At 42.7% G+C, this 19,655-nt stretch overlaps 1 protein-coding gene across 2 annotated transcripts in view; it reads left to right on the top strand.

The window, feature by feature from the left end:
* The first annotated feature begins 1,991 nt into the window (after nt 1-1,991).
* The window catches only part of DISC1 (DISC1 scaffold protein), a 212,524-nt gene continuing 194,860 nt past the window's right edge, over nt 1,992-19,655 (top strand). Inside the window, exons 1-2 of one of the 2 annotated variants that reach the window (XM_075043284.1) lie at nt 2,005-2,081; nt 11,321-11,340. Coding sequence is in view for 1 of the 2 variants with exons in the window: in XM_075043282.1 (XP_074899383.1) it covers nt 2,003-2,081 (79 nt within the window). In the remaining variant the exon portion in view is untranslated. Of the gene's footprint in view, nt 2,082-11,320; nt 11,341-19,655 lie in introns of both variants that reach the window. The other variant, XM_075043282.1, reaches the window with a different exon arrangement.

Here is a 19,655-nt window from a genome sequence, read left to right as displayed (position 1 = left end):
CTGAAGGAAGAAGGATGCATGGCTATTTTTGGTATGTGAGGCACAGCTGCTCACTGTCTTCCCTCACAAGTCAGGAAGGGCACAGACTGGAACAGGAGGTCAAAACTCCCTTAGCATGACCTGTATTTCTTAATAAATGGACTGAAACCAGAGAATATCGGTAAGCTGTTAGTTGTTAGATAAACCTGGGCTTATTTTTAGCAACTTTTCTCAATGTTATGAGAACTTCCCCACGCCCAGGATGGTATTTTTAACCTACAATAGCATTTGCTGCATCTGAGAAGGCAGAAGCATTCTTGAAGACTAGGATGGATGGAGGTCATTTTGAAAAAATGCTGATTTCATGTACATGGCTAATACAGTGAATATGATGATCCATGATTGAAGCAGGTACTACTTTAGCAAAGTCAATAAAAAGCTGTAGTCAGTGGACAGTGATAAGCTTGTATAGGGCTCGTAATTATGGGTATCAATAGAAATAAAATTGACTGTCAGTAGAGAAATACTAGGGATAGCAAAAGGTGATGCATATGTTAAATAGGGATGGGAAGATACACGGGAAATAATGGAGGACTAAAATTATCTAAAACACAAAATAGGGGAGGGGAATTTAGCAGAAATTCATGTTGTTGCAATGACATGTAAGTTCAAGGGGACGGCCTCAGGAAAGGTACAGTGACCTTAGAAAAAGGACCCGAAATTATTTGCTGTATATTGTTGTGGGTTAACTCCAGTAGGCAGCTAAGCCCCATGCAGCTGCTCGCTCACTCCCCGCCTCTGGTGGGATGGGGGAGAGAATCAGAAAGGTAAAAGTGAGAAAACTCATGGATTGAGCTATAGACACTTTAATAGGTAAAGCAAAAACTGCGTGCGCAAGCAAAGCAAAATATGGAATTCATTTGCTACTTCCCTTGGCAGGCAGGTGTTCAACCATTCCCAGGAAAGCAGGGCTCCATCATGTGTAATGGTTACTTGGGAAGACAAATGCCATCACTCTGAACGTCCTCCCCTTCCTCCTTCTTTCCCCCAACCTTTACTGCTGGGTATGATGTCATATGGATATATGGTCTGGAATATCCCTTGGACATTTGGGGTCAGCTGTCCCGGCTGTGTCCTCTCCCAGGTTGTTGGGCCCCCCCAGCCTCCTCGCTGGTGGGGTGAGAAGCAGAAAAGGCCTTGGCTCTGTGTGAGCACTGCTCAGTAGTAACGAAAACATCCCTGTGTTATCAACACTGGTCACAAATCCAAACCAGAGCTCTATACGAGCTGCTACGAAAATCGCCTCTATCCCAGCCAAAACCCCGTACATCCACGTAAACGACAGCACCTTGCAACAAAATGAAAAAGCTCAGTGTTTGACATCAAGAGATTTGAAGCCGTACAAAAGCAATGAAAATACATGCGGAGCATTGGCTACTTAAAGCCAATGAATACCCTACTTTCTTATCGTACGCGTGCCTTGCTGAATTCATCGAGTATCTGACACACAACACAGTGCCAGAGTAGGGCCCACGAACAGTCACACGGTGGCTGCAAGACCCAAGCAACGCACGGTACGGCTAAATTTGAAAACAGATCGTTTCCCAACAGCGTATTTGGCATGTATGTTTGGTACAGCCATATCCCTGTGATGCTGGGACTGCAGCTCCCCAAGACGCGTGAAATGGAGCCCGTAGGCCTCTGTACGTGTGGCAGAGGCGGCTCCTCGGGCGCGCTGGTCCCTTCAGGCTGATGCAGATGGAGAGCGGGACCAGGCACCCGCCTTGACCCGAAGGACCCTTCCTCCCTGGGCCCGTGCACGGCTCCACGCCCGGGGCCTCCGCCTTGAGAACGGCCCTGAACAACTCCCTCCAAACGCCGGGCCCGCCCGCGGCCCTCTCCTTCCCCAGGGCGGCGGAGCTGTCTGCGGCCCGCCCCCGGCTGGGAGTGGCCGGCGCCACCGCCGCTTTCCGCCCCGGTAAGGGGTCGAAAACGAACGGGGGGGGGGGGGAGCAAGGACGGGATGTGGCGACCGCAGCCCCGGCCGGGCGGTACCGAGAGGCGGCGCCGCGGCGGCGGGGGGGAGGCGGCGGCGAGCTCAGGTGAGCGGGGGGCGGCTTGAGGGCCCAGCGGCTGCTGAGGGGGAGGGCGGGCCGGCCCGGCGGCGTGAGGAGGGGAGAGGGAAGGGGGGCAACGGCGGGTGAAACCCGCCGTTACCCCCCTTCCCTCTCCCCTCCTCACGCCGCCGGGGCAGGTGGCCGGCCGGCTGGAGAGCCGGAACGGGTGCGAGGCGCCGAGCGAAGCCCGGGAACGAGCAGGGGGCGTGGGGGAGCGAAGCTGAACCCTAACGGCGCCGGGGCCGGTAGCGCTTTTCCCGTTGGAGGGGGCCGGGCGGCTCGGCTGGGCGCTGGCTTTGGGCTGGGAGGGCCGGCAGCTCTTGGTGGGGGGAGTCGTGTTGAGTACGGGGGAGTGTAGGGGGGTTTTTAGGTGGGAAAATAGCCATCTTTCGTTTCGCAGTCTGAAAGTTTTAGGATTTTTTTTTAAGTCCCCGGTGATGTTAGCATTTATTTCACAGTAAATGTAGTCTAAAGAAACAATGTTACAACATTGAAGTAACATTGTTATTATTTTTTTTAACTCAAAACATCCTTTAATTTCACTTCAGCCAGCGTGACAGCAGTTATTATGATACAAAGATGTAAAATTTTATTTATTTTTTTAAAAATAACCAACTGCAAAGAGGGAAGAAAAGTCTTAGAAAAGACTTAGAAAAGTCACCCCTAGAGTATCTCCAAACTTGGCTTAAAGGAAGAAAAAGGAAACTGCCATCTTAACGGAGAAGCCATGCATCTATACTTCTATGAATAACTGAGTTTTATAAGACCGTGATCTCTAGTGTGGATGACCTGCCCTCCTTCTCCTCCCTCAGAGCAGCAGCTATCAGCTGGCCCAAGCTAGGGCTGCTGGCATTACTGACACTGGTGCTGGTGAAAGGCTGGAACTGTGGGGAAATTTGGGAACAAAAAATTTCACCTTTCCTCGGCGAGCTGGGGAAGCAAGGCATGTTGCTCACTGGATGCGTCCAGTGCCTTTTGGGTTGTTTGGGATATGCAGTTCATCGAGCTCCGTTAGTCCAGCAAGACTTTTTGCAAACACTTCAGTTGTCCTTGCCGACAGTTTAATAGAAAACAGCTCATTCATTTTTTGGTAATCCACACTCATCTTTGTGTACAAGTGCTTGAGTAACTTTTTGCTATGCTTTTGAATAATGATTTAAGAGCTCTGCAGTGAAGTACTCTTATAATAAAGGCTTTTACAAAATATGCTGCAGAACATACACCAGCAAGCGCTACTGGTAATTAAAAGTAAATGAGAGTTTTTAAAGAAATGGACAAAGTACACTGGAATGCATTATCTCTGGTTTTGTCCTTTTGTATTTGTTCATTTACTTGCTAATTTGCAATTGGCCTTATAGGAACTCATGAAAACGGGAGAAGTTCTACTTTATTAAACTTTTCTTGTTGTTTAAATACTGAAGTCCCTTTAATTATGTTGTACGGGTATTCCCACATCTCATTGCTGAAGTTAAAGTTGTTGTGGTTCTTTCTAGGAAGGCATTGACAGTGGTCTTCCAGTTGAAGCTGCAGTAGATTTTTACTATTGAGAGGGCTTTTAGGCACTTCTGAAACTGAAAAGTAGGGATGTTTAAAATATTCAATTTAAGAAGAAAAAAGCTGAGTTTAGAGGTTTGTGGTTACTTAAAATGTTGTGGTCACGGTGGGTCTAGGGAATGTAAATGAATCCCCAAATGCTTATGAACAGTGTTTTGTACGGTTAAGACTAAGACCATGTCCAACTATGTCTTTTTTTCTTACTTCACAGTGCTTATACTATCAAAGTTATCAGTTTTCTGTATAGTTCTTTGAGATTGGGCAGTGAAAATAACATGTTCCCATACATGATACTGATGATTACAGTGCAGCAGCACTCTGAAGAGCGGTCAGAGACAAGTATTGTATTGCCGCTGGCTTCCTCCCTCTTTAAATTTAGATAAATCAGCCTTTGTTCTCTTTAGTAAAGTGAAGTCAAAAGTTTGGGCCTAAGCTGCTGCTGCTGGAATTGTAGTGGGGCCATGTAAGAAAACAGGATTTATTAGCACCAGGATAAATTAATTGTGACGAACAGGAAGACAGAAAGCACTGCAAACAAAGTTTTGTACTCACAAAAGCAAAAACCCTAAAGGTTAATTCTGACTTTGTTCACAAATTAGGCACACTCGGTTAGGCTTTTTTTGCTCACCATAACTTGGGCCTCCGACAGCTACTGAACCACCTGACCTTTCAAATGAGATTTACTGGAGTGTGTAACACCTCCTGAGCACTCCTTGGGAGTTATGATTTTTTTTTCATTTTAGCATTCGGTTTCCTTGAGCAAACCTTCTTTCTAATTGAGCAGCAGACAGACTGCGGCCTTTTCTGGTTTCGGCCATAATGCATATTAACGACTCCTGTGGAAAGGGGTTTTCTTACCTCCACTGGAGTATCGGCCTTGAAGGTGAACAGAAAGGAACCTGCAGAGTTGCCATAGTGATTTCCAAGTTCATCCTTAGCATCTTGTGTCTTTTTCCAGAAAACAGCCCTTTCATGCTGTGTCACTTAGATTAGGATTGAGCCCAGGGTATGTTGTAATACTACTCAATATTCTTGAAGGAAAACTGCTGCAAAACCTTTATGTATTTGGGATGAATGTGCCCTTTGTAAATCAGCAGTCACACGAGGAAAAACTTGGCCCTCTGGCACTGAACAAAGGCTACTGTGCCCATGTTAAGCACGGTAGTATCGTTATTTGGAGGTGTTTACTTAATTCTGTGTAATGTTAACTATTTAACACTCCATTTGATTCTCTTTTTTCTTTCCTTTCAGCATATAGGCACATATTCCATTAACTGCTCACCTGAAAAATGCTTTCAGGGAGAAACATTTCTGTATTGAGTCTCCTAGGTACTGCTACCGTGGAAGCTAAGATCCACTATCGACATACTTTGTTTGTTAAACATGAGTTTTCTGTATGGAAATTGAATTAGCTATTGACATGGAGTTAATTCCCTATTTATTGATGCCGAGAATGTAAAGTGGCTTAATGACTAATCTGAAGTCTGCAGGCAGAGGGGTGAGATCATGTGCTTGCCTCAAGTAGGGTTTCTTTGTTCAGTGTGATTCCTTTGGGGCATGCAGAATTTGGATTCTGCCTCCCCTTTGTACATACTGTACCATGCTGCTCTCTCTGTTTCAGACCCTCCTTCATCTTATAGCCACGCTTCCTTCCAGCACATCTCTTATTATCTCTGTGTGAAAAATTACTAATTGGGACCCTGCTGCCTAATGAGTACGATCGGTGGCACTTTCTGTTCTCTCTCAGCCCCCCTCCTCCCTTTCCTTCCTCTCTTGCTGCCTTACAAATAGGTGTGTTAGTTCAGAGTAAATTGTCTAGTTACTCAGCTCTTTTTGCCTTCGGTCAATATGTTTATTTGTAACAACAAGAAGTATATTAAAAAAAAGATTTTACCTTGAAAAGTAAATATTTACTACATAAACAGCTGTGTACTCAGAATTAGGGATGTAAAGTGGAAAATGCATTTTCTTAATAGTGCTTAGCTAGCTCCTTTCATTTCAAAGGAGTATGCATTACCTGTATTTATAGATCAGATCAAACAGCACCCCAGTCAGAACTGCAAATGTAACAGTAATTTGCTAAATGCGGTGTATGTATGCTCAGGTGATAAAATCTCCTTGGAAAAGAGCTGTGTGGGAGAAGTGGCTGCTTGAAACTAAGAGCAGAGTGAATGTGAAGTGTGTGAACTTTCCCTGTTCTCTGCAATGGCAGAAGAGTTGGTTGTTTGGCAGGGTTGTTTAGTGGGCTCTAGTTGAAAGGTTTCTTTTGCTGGGCTGAGAGGTCAGTGGAGCAGGAAACCATTACAGAGGAAAACCTCTTGGTAGAGTGACTTTGAGGCAACCTGTGGAGCAAAAAGTCAAGAGGTTGATAGTGAGTATTGTAAAACTGAGTAAGAATGAAAGGGTTAGTATTTGTGAGAGAGGCAGAAACTGGGAGTTACTATCATTAGATTTTCTGAGTTATTTTGCAGCTCTTCAGATCTGTGTAAGGTGAGGCACACGGCATTGGTATAGCTTTTCAAGACCTTGCTAAATTCTGCATAATAACAATAATAATGGAAAATTAAAATCAAATTATAGAGATGAATTCAATGTGCCTGTAGATAATGAAGTTTGACAGTGGCTTGATGACTTTGCTGATTGATGGGGTAAGCAGAGTAGTCCCTAGCTCAGCTCATCTATCTGGCAGCACTTTGAGTTTAAATTGGCAGTCAGGCCTTTGGGTGTGAAAAAGTATGTTTTGAGCATTGAGGAAAACCATTCTTAGGGTCTTTTTGTTTTGTTTTTGGAAAGCCATAAAGTCTCCGGAGAGCTTGGGAAGTGGAAGGACAGTTTTTTTCCTGCTAGTAAACTGTTTTCTTGCTGTTTTAGCGGGATACTGAAAGTATTTTGTTTCCTGTCTTTAATGATAAGATGGTAAGCATCCTTTCCACTGACATGTCAGCTTAGTTTTATGGATTATCACTACTGCAGATATACAAGCACCTGGAATGGTGCTGGTGGAGACTATTTGCAAGGCCAAATGCTTATAGCCACAGGCTTTTTTTCTTATGTTATGGCTATCTAATTCTTGTGGTTCTGGTTGTTCCCCTTCCCACACACACAAATATTTTACTTCAGGGAAACACCCTGAGGTTCCAGGGAAGGAGCATCACTGAGCCTGTTCAGTGTGGTAAATCCAGGCAGCCTCAGCCCTGTAAAATATGACTTTTTGTTGTGAGGGCTAAGCTGGTCATATCAGGAAGGGCTTGTTTTCCCCTGTTGTTGGAGAGCATGGCTTTGGGGACAATAGCCTTCCCTTCTCTGTTAGGGTTTTGGCCAGGGATGGTTAGTGAGGTGGGGAGGAGGTTGAATTTCATGTGCTGGGGTAAGGTCCAGGTGCTTCCTGTTGCTAATGGCCCATGGGGACCCAGGTGATGGGGGCAATGGGCAGCACAGCTGTTTGCTGGGGCTTGGCTATTCCCATTTATTGAGCAGTGCATTAACCTGTCAGTATTTGCACTAACAGCTTAGGCTGTGATCAGCAGGAGCTGAGCTGTGGATGTGTTGCGTTCCCAGCTCTCCTCTTGGAGAGCAATAGGCACACCAATCTTAGGAGAAAGGGACAGAAAACTGCTGAGTTTGGTGGTGTTTTACATTGCTGTAGCAAAATTTCCTTGATTTTAATGTCTTTGTGGTTGCTGTGACACAGAAGGGCTGCCAACATCTGTGCATCAGCAGTGGTGTGGGGTCTCAGGGGCATGGGATGCTCTTGGACACCCTGGATGGTCCCAGGCTATGCTGCCACTGTGGTGGGGCAGCACTGTTTTGGCAGGGCACCGTGACGAAACTTTGCTCCTGTCCTGCTGGAGCCCTCATTTAGGAGAGCAGTACTTTTTTAGTTGCTTAGAGCAGTGAAAATCTTGAGGAGACCCTCATTGAAATTGTGTGGGAAGGGCCTGGTTGTCGTTGCCTGGAGTGCAGCAGCAGCACAGCTGATGCTCTGTGAGGTTTTGCTCCCAAACTAGTTAATAATCAGCAGGTATTGCGTTTCCCCTTTCCCTGGGAAACCTGAACGTGGTCATGGTGAGACAGCTGCTGTAGTGTTCCCATGCTTGTGGTCAGCCAGGGTCTTGTACAGACTTGGCGGTGAGAAGAGCTGCTCCAGTTAATGGTTCCCTCTGAGCGGTGCATCAGTGCTGGCTGGCTGCTTCCCGTGAGAATGAAGACGGGGCGGAGGAAAAATCTTGCTTTGTCAGGGGGTCTCAGGATGCTGTAAGGTAAAAAAAGACCAGCTCCCGCCTCTTCCTTTGTATGTAGGAAGCACTAGCAGTAGAGTATTTGTTCTTTTAGCAGATTGAGAATTTGCCTGCTAGGGTGCCAGCTTTTGCCAATGACAGAATTTTCCATGGGATCATTTGCTCCAGGGTCAAATTAGGAACCACTTCATGTTAGCCAAGGAGGTGTTCTCTACCTGCCTTGAGTATAGTTATGATGCTTAGTTTTTCAGAAGTACATTTGTTACTGTCTTTTTCTGTATGAGGTAGGACTGGGAACTAATAACCATTGTTGCTGTTTTGGGAAGAACAATCCATAGGACTTCTGATTGCCCTTTGTGAAATCTGCTGGCTTGCCCTGGTGTTCTTCAGGGCCTTCTGTTTATCCCTTAGAGTGCAGTTGGTAAGGTTTTTAATCTTTGCGTTGAATAGACTGTGTATATTCATGCTATTCACTTCCAAATTAATTTCATATAATTTTAAAATAATGTAGCTTTGTTACAACTAGCGATAATGGTTTGTAGCAACACTTTTGCTGTGTTTTTGGTGAACTTGGTGTGGCACTGAATTTTTTAATGAGGGTCCAGGCCTTTCTACTGGATCTGGACACACACTTCTTATGTTACTGCTTTCTGGGCTTCCAGGTCTTAGTGAAACTCTGTGTGCTTTGCCTAGGCATTAAGTGTGGCCTTAGCAAGTTTAGATTGGCTGTGGTTTTAATATTGAAAGGCCAGTATGACTGTTCAGTGCAAGCCGTATGAGAAGTACATGGGTTTGCTGTCTTTCTTCCAGGTCTCTTAGAAGCAATTGTTCTATACGTTAGCTGACTCTAATGACTTGAAAATCATGATATGAAATACAAGAGAAGTTTTTAAAAGGAGGATTACAATGCAGGGATCTAAGTAGGGAATAATAATAGTAGTAATAATAAAAAAAACCCAAACAGAGTGGGTAAACACAATGCAGAGGACAGCTTAAGGCTATTCTAAGGAATTCTTTGTAGCATCCTGTGTATGTATTTTAAGCACTAACGTTGCAAAGTAGTGGAAGAAGGAGACCAGCCCCAGAAATCCCTCAAGTTCTAAATAAAACTGAGAAGAGGAGATATAGAAATAACTGTATTTGTGCACTCAGTTATATAGAACATAGACATCCGTGGCATGGTTATGACTGCCTGATACAGCTGTGTGGCAGAGTATTCAGGTTTGCCTTTTTCCATGCCAGTGTTATAATTGGACTTCATGGACTGGATAGGGTAGAGGTAGTATTCCCTGGGCAGAGGTGGTCTTCCTTGTTCCTTTGCCAGGAAATTTGTGTGAGAGGCAGGTTTTGTTGCAGCTGTTCAGAGGTGATGTTACATTTTTTGTGTGTGTGTGTTTGTAATGCCCTTGGCACCACTTAAGGGATTATGTCTTTGAAAAGCAAGTGTCTTCAGACAGTTATAGTCTCGCAGATGGCTCCATCTTGTCCTCCAGTTGGCAAGCAGCCTAGGAAAAGGTATCAAAATAATTTTTAATATGGCAAACTGAATAATGCCTTGAGAGGAATGCTCTCCAATGTTTGTACAGCCAATAAAAAAGCCTCAGTAATAAACATTTTGTGAAATAACTGCAGTAGATCAAAGTGACATTTAAGTGATGCTCATGAGCATCATTTAATCACCAGCTAACTACTAAAGGTCTGCTGCTGTGGAACAATAGGAGTTCCTCTGTTGTTATGCCTGATTGTGTGTGTGCGTCTTGCTTAAGGCACTGACTGTCATTGAAACTTGTGATTTTTCTCTGTGTGTGTGTATGCTGGATGCTTAAATGCTGGTTGAGAACCTATTTATTTCAAGTGCTGAACTTTATTCTTAATTTTGTTCATAGAAAGTCAGCAGTTTCCAGCGTCCAGGATGTGACGAAACTATTGTTTACTAACTTCCCTGTCACTCCTTTGCAGAGTTAAATTGGATAAATTGCTTTCTTGCAAAGTTGGCTGCATCTTCACAGGTGAAACTCTTGAACTTGTGTTGTGTGTACAGATAACTAGTGGAATACTGCAAATCCTGAGACATATATTTGAAGCTTAGAGGTATGATAGGATAGTTCGGGTTGGAGGGCACCTCAAGAAGTCTCTGGTCCAACTCCCTGCTCAAAGCAGGGCTGACTAAGGTTGTACCAGGTTGCTCAGGGCTTTATCCTGTTGGGTCCTGAAAACCTCCAAGGACTGCACAACCTCTCTGGGCAGCCTGCTCCACTGCTTGACTGCCCTCAGGGTGAAAAAGTTTTTCTCTGTACCCAGTCTGAACCCCTCTTGTTTTAAGTTATGCCCATCTCTTTCTTGTCCTACCCCTGTGCGCTGCTGTGTATAGATTGCTGTTATCCTCACTATTGGTATGTAGCATCTTGGCAATGTTGTTGCTAGTAGAGGGTAATCAGATGCCATTTATAACATCTTTAAAGGTTTTAAGAGTAGCACACTTGGCATTCTTTGATTTACTTTCCTTCCTGTAGCATAAAATAGCACTGTATTTGCTGAAATTTACTGTTGCTGCAAATATATCTTTATACCCAAAGAGGGCATTCTAACCTTAAAGATGTCCTTAGTTCTGCCTTCATGGCTTTCTGTGGTACAGAAGTCCTGGCTTATGACTCAGACTTCAAGGTAATTTAAATTTAAGACATTTCATATGTTTTTGTTCAGTAAAGCACTATAATGCTTTTATTGTACAGTAATGAAAATCCATGTGTATTCTGAGATCTCTCTCAGTTTTATTGGCAACTCTTTGTTTTTGTAAGGCTATTCATGCAAGATGTTACTGCTCACTGATGGTTACAGGGAGAGGATGCTTTTTAGGTTGTGAAACTTTTGCAAGTACCTTCAAAATACTGTGAGTTTTCCTTTCCCCCTAGTCGGGAGAGGATTTAAAAAGCTTCCAGCTTAAAGGTAGCACTGTTTCACTTGGGAATTAAACGAGCCTGTCAATGAACTAGTTCTGTTTATGGACTATCCTAGAAGACTTCCTTGACACAGGTATTTTAAAAATATACTTTATTGTGTCAGATCTGTGGATTAGTATAGACTTGTTTAGATTTGGAGTACCAAAACGTAGGCAGGCACAAGTCATGTTATAGATAAGTTGTCGTCTAAATACAGTGTTCGCGTTTGCTTCAAATTTTTGGTGGTAATGTAAGCTAAACCTGAATTTTCCAATGAAACTTCACTGTACAGAATCCCACATGGAATAGCATTATTGCAGGATCTGCCTCAGGGGGACCCGTGACTCCAAGGTTTGATAGTTTTGAGAGTATTAGGATAAAATTATATCTAAATGCTGCTTTTAAAATCTCCAATCTTTTCAATGAAGACAGGAGTTCTAAAGGTACAACGCCTTAGGTGTATTCTTATAGTGAAAATGCTTTTTTTTTCTAGCTGTCTTTCAGGAGTCCTGTGTAAGTCCTTAGTTCTGTCTTGGGTGTGCTTTGTGACTTGGGTAAGTTGTGTAGCTTTTCCTGTGGTCTGTTTTAACCATAAACTAATGCGTCAGATTACTGCTGTACCTCAGGACTGATGAGATCAAATGTCTCTGAAAATGCATTGTTTTCCTTGAAAGGGAGCTACAGCAGTTCTGTCTGCTGCTTTTTAATAATAATACTTGTCAGGGGTATTGTGCGTAAACCTGAAAGAAGCAGGGGAAGAAATCCCCTGCTGCTACTACACTAATATTGCCTAGGGGCCTGTCCCATACAACTGAAAGGGATAGGCAAATATGAGCTACCTTGCACAGGACCCTGCTAATCCTGGATTCTGAATTCAGGTTTTCTAAAGCAAGTAATAAATTTAAAAAAAAAATATATTGGAAATAATGAGTTAATGATCTATATATATTCTGGAAAACAATTTGAATGATGCTCAAAGTTTTTCTCTGCCAAGCTTTTTGTTACCGAAGTGGATCTTTTCAGGTATGCATGTTTAACACCATATGGTACAATCTGCACCTTTTTTATACATTTAAAATGCTAAGCTGAATGCAAAATATGTTGACCTGAGAAACTGCTTCATCGGCTTGTTCAAGACAATCTTCTTTTAATTTAGAGAATATTTTTGAAAGGTCAGTCTGATTTTTGAGTTTACTTCTCATTATTTTTTAACTTGAAGTATTTTGCTTAAGACTTGTTTAATTACAGTACCACACAGAGTCCTTGGTACCCAAGAAACATCTGCAAGCTATCTCATGTAAGGGTACAATTTCTTTGAAGATTAATACTGTGCTTTAATTTACTTGGGTAATAAAAGCAGACAGGTAAGATTCAATGAAAGGTGGCAGATCCTATGGCCTTGTACTTAGGTAGGAATACTTAACTGAATTACAAATAGCATGTGACAGAAATAAGTTAAGAAAACCTCTGGCAAAAATCTGTGCTTTTGTTGAGCATCATAGGCATATGTTAATAAGCGTGACCTGTATTATTAGCTAATATATGTTAGCCCAGGGAGACTGTCAGAGTAAATTGTGGCAGGTAATTGTCTTGGTTTCCTGGATGTGAATAGCAGTGATTTACAGACTCGGAAAAGAAGCTTTTACAAGAGTGTTTTCATTGAGATGGTCTCAAAGGGGATGAATGGAGCCAGTGTGCTGTTACAGTGGGGTTTGGTTTAGATGTTCATACAAACTATGTGTGTGCTGTGAAAGAGGTAACAGGAGCCCTGAGAACTGGTTGAAGTCCTGGTAGCCAAAAGGCTGGGCACCTGGAGGCAAGGAATGAAATCAGTGGACACAGCTGAAATGGGGCTGGGCTCCCTTTAAATGCACCTGGAGAAGCCTAGAAATTTCTGAGCCCTGCTGATGGGGAGTGTGAAGCAGGGAGGCTCTCTACCTGGGAAGGGATGGGGTGATGTGGGGGGACTGGGGAGCTGGAGGCCCTGGAAGCTCTTGCAAGGAGGATTTTTGGAGGTAAGTTGAGACATGCCTGTTTGCTCTTGTGAGGGGAGTGCTGTTAGGGGGCTGGGCGAGGCTCGTGCGTGTTGAGGTTGTGACAAAAAGGATAAACTGAAAAGGACCAAAGAGATGATTTGGAGGAGTGATATTGGGAAAGAGAGTATCTCTGTATGGCTTTGAACATTGTTTGGGAGCTTTGTGGGTAGTTATCACTCAGAACTGTGTAGCATTAACTGTGACCCATGCAGGGTTTGGTTAAAGGTCCAGAGCAGCAATTGGAAAGATTTCTGGTTCAACTGTCTTTCTCACTTACTTGAAGAGATATGAGCAATTGTTTTGTGAGAACTAATTGGGGTCCAAGAAGAGAAATGCAATGGAAATTGCTGGAAAAGAAGGCAGGCTTTGATGGGAGTGCTGGAAAACATGTGGAGCATTGGTATCAGCAGAGTTGGGATGGAGACAAAAATGAGTGAATGCCAATCAAAGTAGATCTGTTGGTGTTGATCATGTCCTCCCTCAGCCTGGGTTCTTACTGGCTGCTTCTTCGCTGTATCCTCTGATCCTTGTCTGCTGCTAGTGGGCTTTCCAATGTGCATGAAGACAGGGCTTTGGTCCTGTTGAGTTTTTAGTCTCCAGACATGGTGTGAGGCGCATGGGGTAACTCTCAGCTCCTGCCTGCAGCTGACTAGGCAGTCGCTTAGATCTCGTATGAGTTGTCACTGGGAGTCTGGCTGCAGAGGCAGTGTTCCTGCAATACCTGGTGACCTGGGTAGGAAATGCCAAGTTTGGCCTCTAATGCCAGGGCTCTTGTCTGGGGAGGTATGGGCTTCTAGCTGTCTAGCGCTGGTGGGTGCCGCCTTTGAGTGCTCTCCAGCCCTTTCTTGAGGTCTTCTCATGCTCCGTGTTGATTGCCATCGTTGCTCTGTGCTGGCACATCTGCTAAATTCTGTAATTCAGTGCAGTTACCTTCTAGAGATAAAGTATATTCTTTCCTGGAATGTTAATTTTTTGCTGTTGGGGTTTTTCTTTTTTTTTAGATAGCTAACTTGCTCTAGGCAGTGACTTGTGTCCCACCTTATTTAGAAGGAGCTGTGCTTTCTGCTAGAAGAGAGGTGTTCTTGCCTGTGGTTAGTATTCTGCTGCAGTTTCAGCAATACCTGCTATAGTACTTCTTCCATAGCTTGTTCATCAGATAATCTCAGAATTTCATCTGAAATATCTACTTTTTTCCTCCATACTAGAGGAAAAGTATATAGCTGATGTCTTCACTTTTGTGTTCTCAGGCCCAATAAAATAAGCTTCCAACTTCTGTTTTGTCTGTCTACAGCTTTGGGTAAGGGTTGTAAAGGTTGAGCCATAGTCTTGCCCAAGATCTCAAAAGGGATATAATTTGCATCTTTCCTGCTTACCAGTGTAGGTCTCTAAAGGAACTGCGCTTGGCTTGCTGGAGCACAAAGGGTTGACCTCTCACAAGCTGTAACATCTACAGACTGATGATGCCGAGTAATCTGCTGGCCTTTAGCAAGGACTCGCATTAACTGAAGTTGGCTGTGTAGCTGGTGAGGATAGAAGAGTAGTGCTGCAGTCTGCCTTGTGGGTTCAGCTGAAGATCTTCATCTTGCCATTCAGAGTGGTGATTTACTGTCAGCCAGCAAAAGCACAATCTATACAATCGCTGCTGCAAAGAGCAGAGGATACCCAAGTACAGAAATTTTGTGGGAGCAGAAAGAGTTGCAGGCGTTCATGCAAAGCTCTGAGATTTTCTTTTCGGGGGAGCAGGGTGAGGGACCCGTGCTGGTCGTTTGCCTGCCTCCTCGCTACAGGTGGGGGCTCTGTGTCCCATGCATTGCCGTAACTGCAGTTTGTGTACGTGCCTGGCTTTTGCAGTATCTTGTATTTAAGTTGTATCCTTAGGTCCTGTGCTTTCTGTGGGAAGCTACTGCTCAGCTTTCCTGATGTCTGGAGCTCCATTCCATCTCCATTGTTGTATAGACAGCATTGACATCGCCTCCTGACAGCCTGACTGGGGCTGTAAGGTAAACTTCCTTCAGCAGGCAAAGGAGGAGCTTTTGTCCTGGGACTTTGATATTAAATTGTAAAGCTAAAAGCATTCTGACTTCTCACCCTTGGCAATATAGGAACTGCCACGTTGTTTTATTTTCATTATATGTGATCACTACTGAGCTGTTAAGAGAAAATTACTTTCTATTTCAGTAAACTCGATTTTGGTTTCAGACTGACTGTGCATCAGATGCTTAATTTGGAACCCACTCCCTTGGTGAAATTAAAAATTCAAATCTCCAAGCTGGAGCACTCAAACTGTGCTTGAATTAGAAATTGACTGCTGTCAATGTGCTCTCACACTTCACTCTTTCTTTTTTTTCTTTTTTCTTTATTCCTCCCTCCCCTCCCCCCCGATGAGTTTTTATATTAGAGTGTTGCTGTAGATGATCTGACTGAGCAGAAGTAGTGGGAATCCACACTGTCACTCTGTAGACAGAGTGATGAAAGAGAAGTGTGGTGTGTTAAATAGACCATTCTTGAAAAGGACTGCTGTGTACTAATTTCATAGTTACATGCATGTTTGGTAAAATACTTTTATGGGATTTGACTGCAAACCCATTAAGTGTTGTTTGCAAATTAATTTAGGACCTAACCAAACTTCACAGTTTCAATAAAAAAATCCTTGCTTCCCTATTTCTGTGTAATATTTAAAACTGTTTTCAGATTTTGACTGAAAGAACCAGAGCGTTCTCTCCACTTGAGACATTTGCATGGACCGCCTCTACAGACTTTTGCACTGAAATGGGGAACAAAAGGTTTTTCCCCTAGGAAGAAAAACAACAAACCTTAAAAACAAAACTCCCGATATAAGCATTGGCTCTCTATTGTGAGTGTTCTCTGTAGGCTTGCAACTTGTGTGTACTCCTGCCTCTTTGGAAAGTGGATAAATTATTCTCAATTATTTAACTGTATGTTAAAAAGAATTATACTCATAGGTTTTAAAAAAAAAAATAGGGCTGGATGTTTGTGGGGAAGTTATTTGTCTTCTGTTACTGACTGCGCTGAAGGTGCCCAGTGCTGGTACTGGCTTGTTTTCCCAGACCCGCTTGTGTTCTCCCGCAGGGTGTTTTACTGTCCATCAGGTGGTCGGTCCATGGGACGGATCGCAGAGCTGGGTGTAGGGTAAGTGATGACTGGGGGCCCTGAAAAGGTAACCGTTATGTTAGGCAGTTGATTAAGTGAGTTTGGCAGTTCTAGCTAGCCTAGGCTGATTGCAGTGGATTAGGAGAAATATATGAGTGAGCTGTATAAGGAGGTTTGGAGACTGGCTGGGTTAAGGGTTGTCAACCAGAGATGAGTTCTGAATGTGAGATAGAGTAACAGCCAGAGAGCAAGATGTTTGAGGAGTGTCTGTAACAGGATTATGTTGAAGTTTATTGTAAAGGTCTTGGGCTTCCCTAGCTTTATTTTTGCTTGGAACTTCTGTAACGGTAGCTGTCTGCATGAAAACAAATATGAAAAGAGCAGAAATGTCATTTTTTTGACAGTATCATGCTATGTAAGTGGTCCTGTTTTATAGAGACAGCACAGAGTCACCTGGCTGTTCTAGAGTGAATTTGACCACTTGCTTTTCTGGCCAACACAATGAGTTTCCTTGTAATGCTGCAGTGGAGAAGTTGGGTGGTATAATTTTCATTCAGCTTGGAGGAATGCAATTTTCTATAATAACCAAGCCTCGGGTCTCGGGTTGCTAGCCATAGGGTGTTGATTGGTTATTGAATAGGCCCTCACAGTGCAACTGCATGCTTTTGCAAGCTGGATACTTACTATATTTTTAAATTTGATCAGATCACAAAGGCATATTTCTGTTCTTTTTGTCACAGCAAGGCACTTAGGCCCTGATTCATCAAGGCACTTGCTTGAGAAAAAAACCTACTTTTGTGCATAGTTACTGCACTGCTGAATACTGATGGATGCAGATGTGGTTTTAAAGTGTTAGTAGTATTGAACACAATTGTAGTATGTAATTAAGGAAAGGGGTGCTTCTCTTATTTCCCCTGACTAAATAGGTGATTGTTACTGACATGGGATGTGTTTGATATTTACCAGCTTTTTAACAGATTTTTTTTTTTCTTTCTTAGTGTTAAGGCAAAACCAGGTTTAAAACACTTTTTTTTTCTTGAGGGGGGAAAAGTTGATGGGTGTATTGAAACTGGTATCAGCTAATGTAATTCCTACTGTAGAGAGAGGTGCTGCAATTTCATCAGATGGCTTAAAATGAGCAGTTGCATTAAGAAGTGGCTCAAATGTAACAATTCAATGACATGCATTATGGGAGTGTGTCAATAAAAATACAATTATTTAAACACTGGCTAAGGAAGACCACTTGGACTTCTAAAATGCACAACTCCTTGAAGTGTTTTTTTAATGAAGAATAGAAACTAATATGCATTTAATGACTTCAGGGAATATTTTATACGTGATGTCTTGGAAATTTAACAGTTGAATAACTGAACCCAGCCTGTGACCTTAGAAATCACAGGAACCCTTGGTGAGGAAATAATTTGTAAATGGTATCAAATATAATGTAGCTTAGCCATTGCTTGTCTTCTATAGATACACATTATAAAATGCTAGATAAATCAAAGTATAGTTAACATTCAATAAGTAAGATGAAAAAGCTAAATGAGACCTTTGCATTTTGAGAGTTATAAAAATATTCAAAAGTAACTTTCTTTGAAAGTGCTGGTTTGTTTTAACATAGGCTGTATTGAGATCAGTGTCATCTTATTTTGAATATTCAGTGGTATCTTTGAAATTCAGCAAATGAGTCAAAATATAACTGATTAGGAAGCTGCAACATTTTACATATTTTTATGATCTAGGAGCTGAACAGGAATGGTTATTATCATGTCAGATTGGTTCATTTTTGTTACTGATAGGTTAAATATTTTTGTGTGTCTGTAAATAATAAATATTTTCATCTCACTTTGTTTGCATACAGTTTAAGGTGGGTGTTTAAGGTTTCCCTAATAGAAGCAGCACTACCGAAATTGCTTGGAGAAGTGCTTTGATAGTTGGCTTTGAATATGACCAAGTATCTTTTCCTCTACTCCACAGTTACCACCCACAAATGCTCTGAAGGTGAATTTGTTATTCTAATAAAAATCAACTGTGTGTAATATAGGCATATTTGGATAGTCAAGCTCTCTTTAAAACTGCATATATAATTTCTCAGTTACTTTCAGGGAGAACTTAATGAGCTTGCAAGCACTTTCTGTTATGTGTTTAAAGCAGGGGTGGGTAGGTAATTGCTTCAGAGTTTCTGTACCTATCTATAAAATCCTAGTGGGCTTTACAGAAGTGTAAGGTAGTTACACCTGTCTGTCCACAGATGCTACTAGAGCATTTGATCAAAAAATTGAACTGCCACTTTTGTGACTGAAAACAAAGACTGATTATCTAAAATAAATTTGATGACTGTTCTGCTGTCCTTTAGCATCAGACTGGTACAAGAGAATGTGCTCTTTCCATCAGTGGGAAATGCTCTTTGGCTTCACCTCTCCTTTACTTGTTCATCTTACTGGTGCACCTGAGATGTGAGCAGCATTTATGGTCATGCCTTGCTTACAGCAATAGACTCTTCCCCCCACCCGTGTTCTGGCTCTGAGCAGTTAGATCTTATGAAATGCTGGTCATCAGGAAAGATTGTTGTGGTGAAAGAACTGTTATAATTAAGTTATTTCTGGGCTTTCATAATTTGGATTTGAAGAAATTTGCACATAATCTGACGTTAGAATATACTTTGCATTGTCTTCTAGGATTGTAACGTATTTTTTAAAAGTTGATTTGTAATATTACAATTGAAAGGCCCTTCTTCCATTTGTGACTTTTCTCTTTTTCTAAGTGCATGTCTCGTACAGTGCATGACACACTTTAATGTAGGGTTTTTTAATTACCTTCAGTTGTTTCACAGTATTCCAAGGTACCATTTTGATAGTCTTGTAGTTAATTGCCATCAGTTATTTGATGCGCTTGAAACCGAGGGAATTGTAAGAAAAATTTGAGGCCTTTTTTAACAATCTAGCTGAATTGGTTCAACGTAGTTTCTGTATCTGATGGGCCGACAAAGCAAGCTATGGTTGGAAAGCTATGCGGAAAAACAAAGTCTTTGTAGCTAAATTTCAGATGTGTGATGACAAACAACTGAAAACATTCTAATCTTCAGAAAAGGGACATGGCAGAAGGGTAAACAGTGCACAAACAGTATACCCAAAGCCATGGTAACATCCTGGCTGGATTTTGTGATGGCTGAGGGCACTGTGACTGCTCTCTAGCTGGAGCTGGAGGACAAGCTGTGGCCACCTCCCTCCCTTGTCCTTTGGGGAAGGCAGGCATGGATGTTCACGTTGAGGTGCTGTCCCAGCTCCGTATCTGTCCACTCCTTCTCTGCCTTGTGCTCAGGTGCAGCTACACTGGGACTGAGGAACTGCAGCCCTTTCCTTCTAGCATCCTCTGAATGGCTTGTGGCTGTTAGACTATAATTTTTAGTGTAATTCAGGCAGTGGTGCTGCTCTGGTAGCCAGGTGAGGGACTTGTGCTGCTGGACTCACCACGAGGCAGACCTGGAGTCCATAAAGGAGCTGAATTGTAAACCTGTCTAGAAGGTTACCTGCAAATGTTGGGAGGAGCACAGAGATGCGTGGGTTTTGTGTGGGCTAGTTGAGGATACTGGAATTGTACCACTTTGGCTCCAACAATTTTTAGAATTGTATCCAGTTCATTTGGTGCAAACATCTAACACTTTGGCTGATTGAAACCTTG

The sequence above is a fragment of the Buteo buteo genome, chromosome 12 (assembly GCF_964188355.1).
Source record: "Buteo buteo chromosome 12, bButBut1.hap1.1, whole genome shotgun sequence".
Lineage (NCBI taxonomy): Eukaryota > Metazoa > Chordata > Aves > Accipitriformes > Accipitridae > Buteo > Buteo buteo.
The sequence above is the reverse complement of the archived record's forward strand: the minus strand, read 5'-3'. Positions and strand labels throughout refer to the sequence as shown.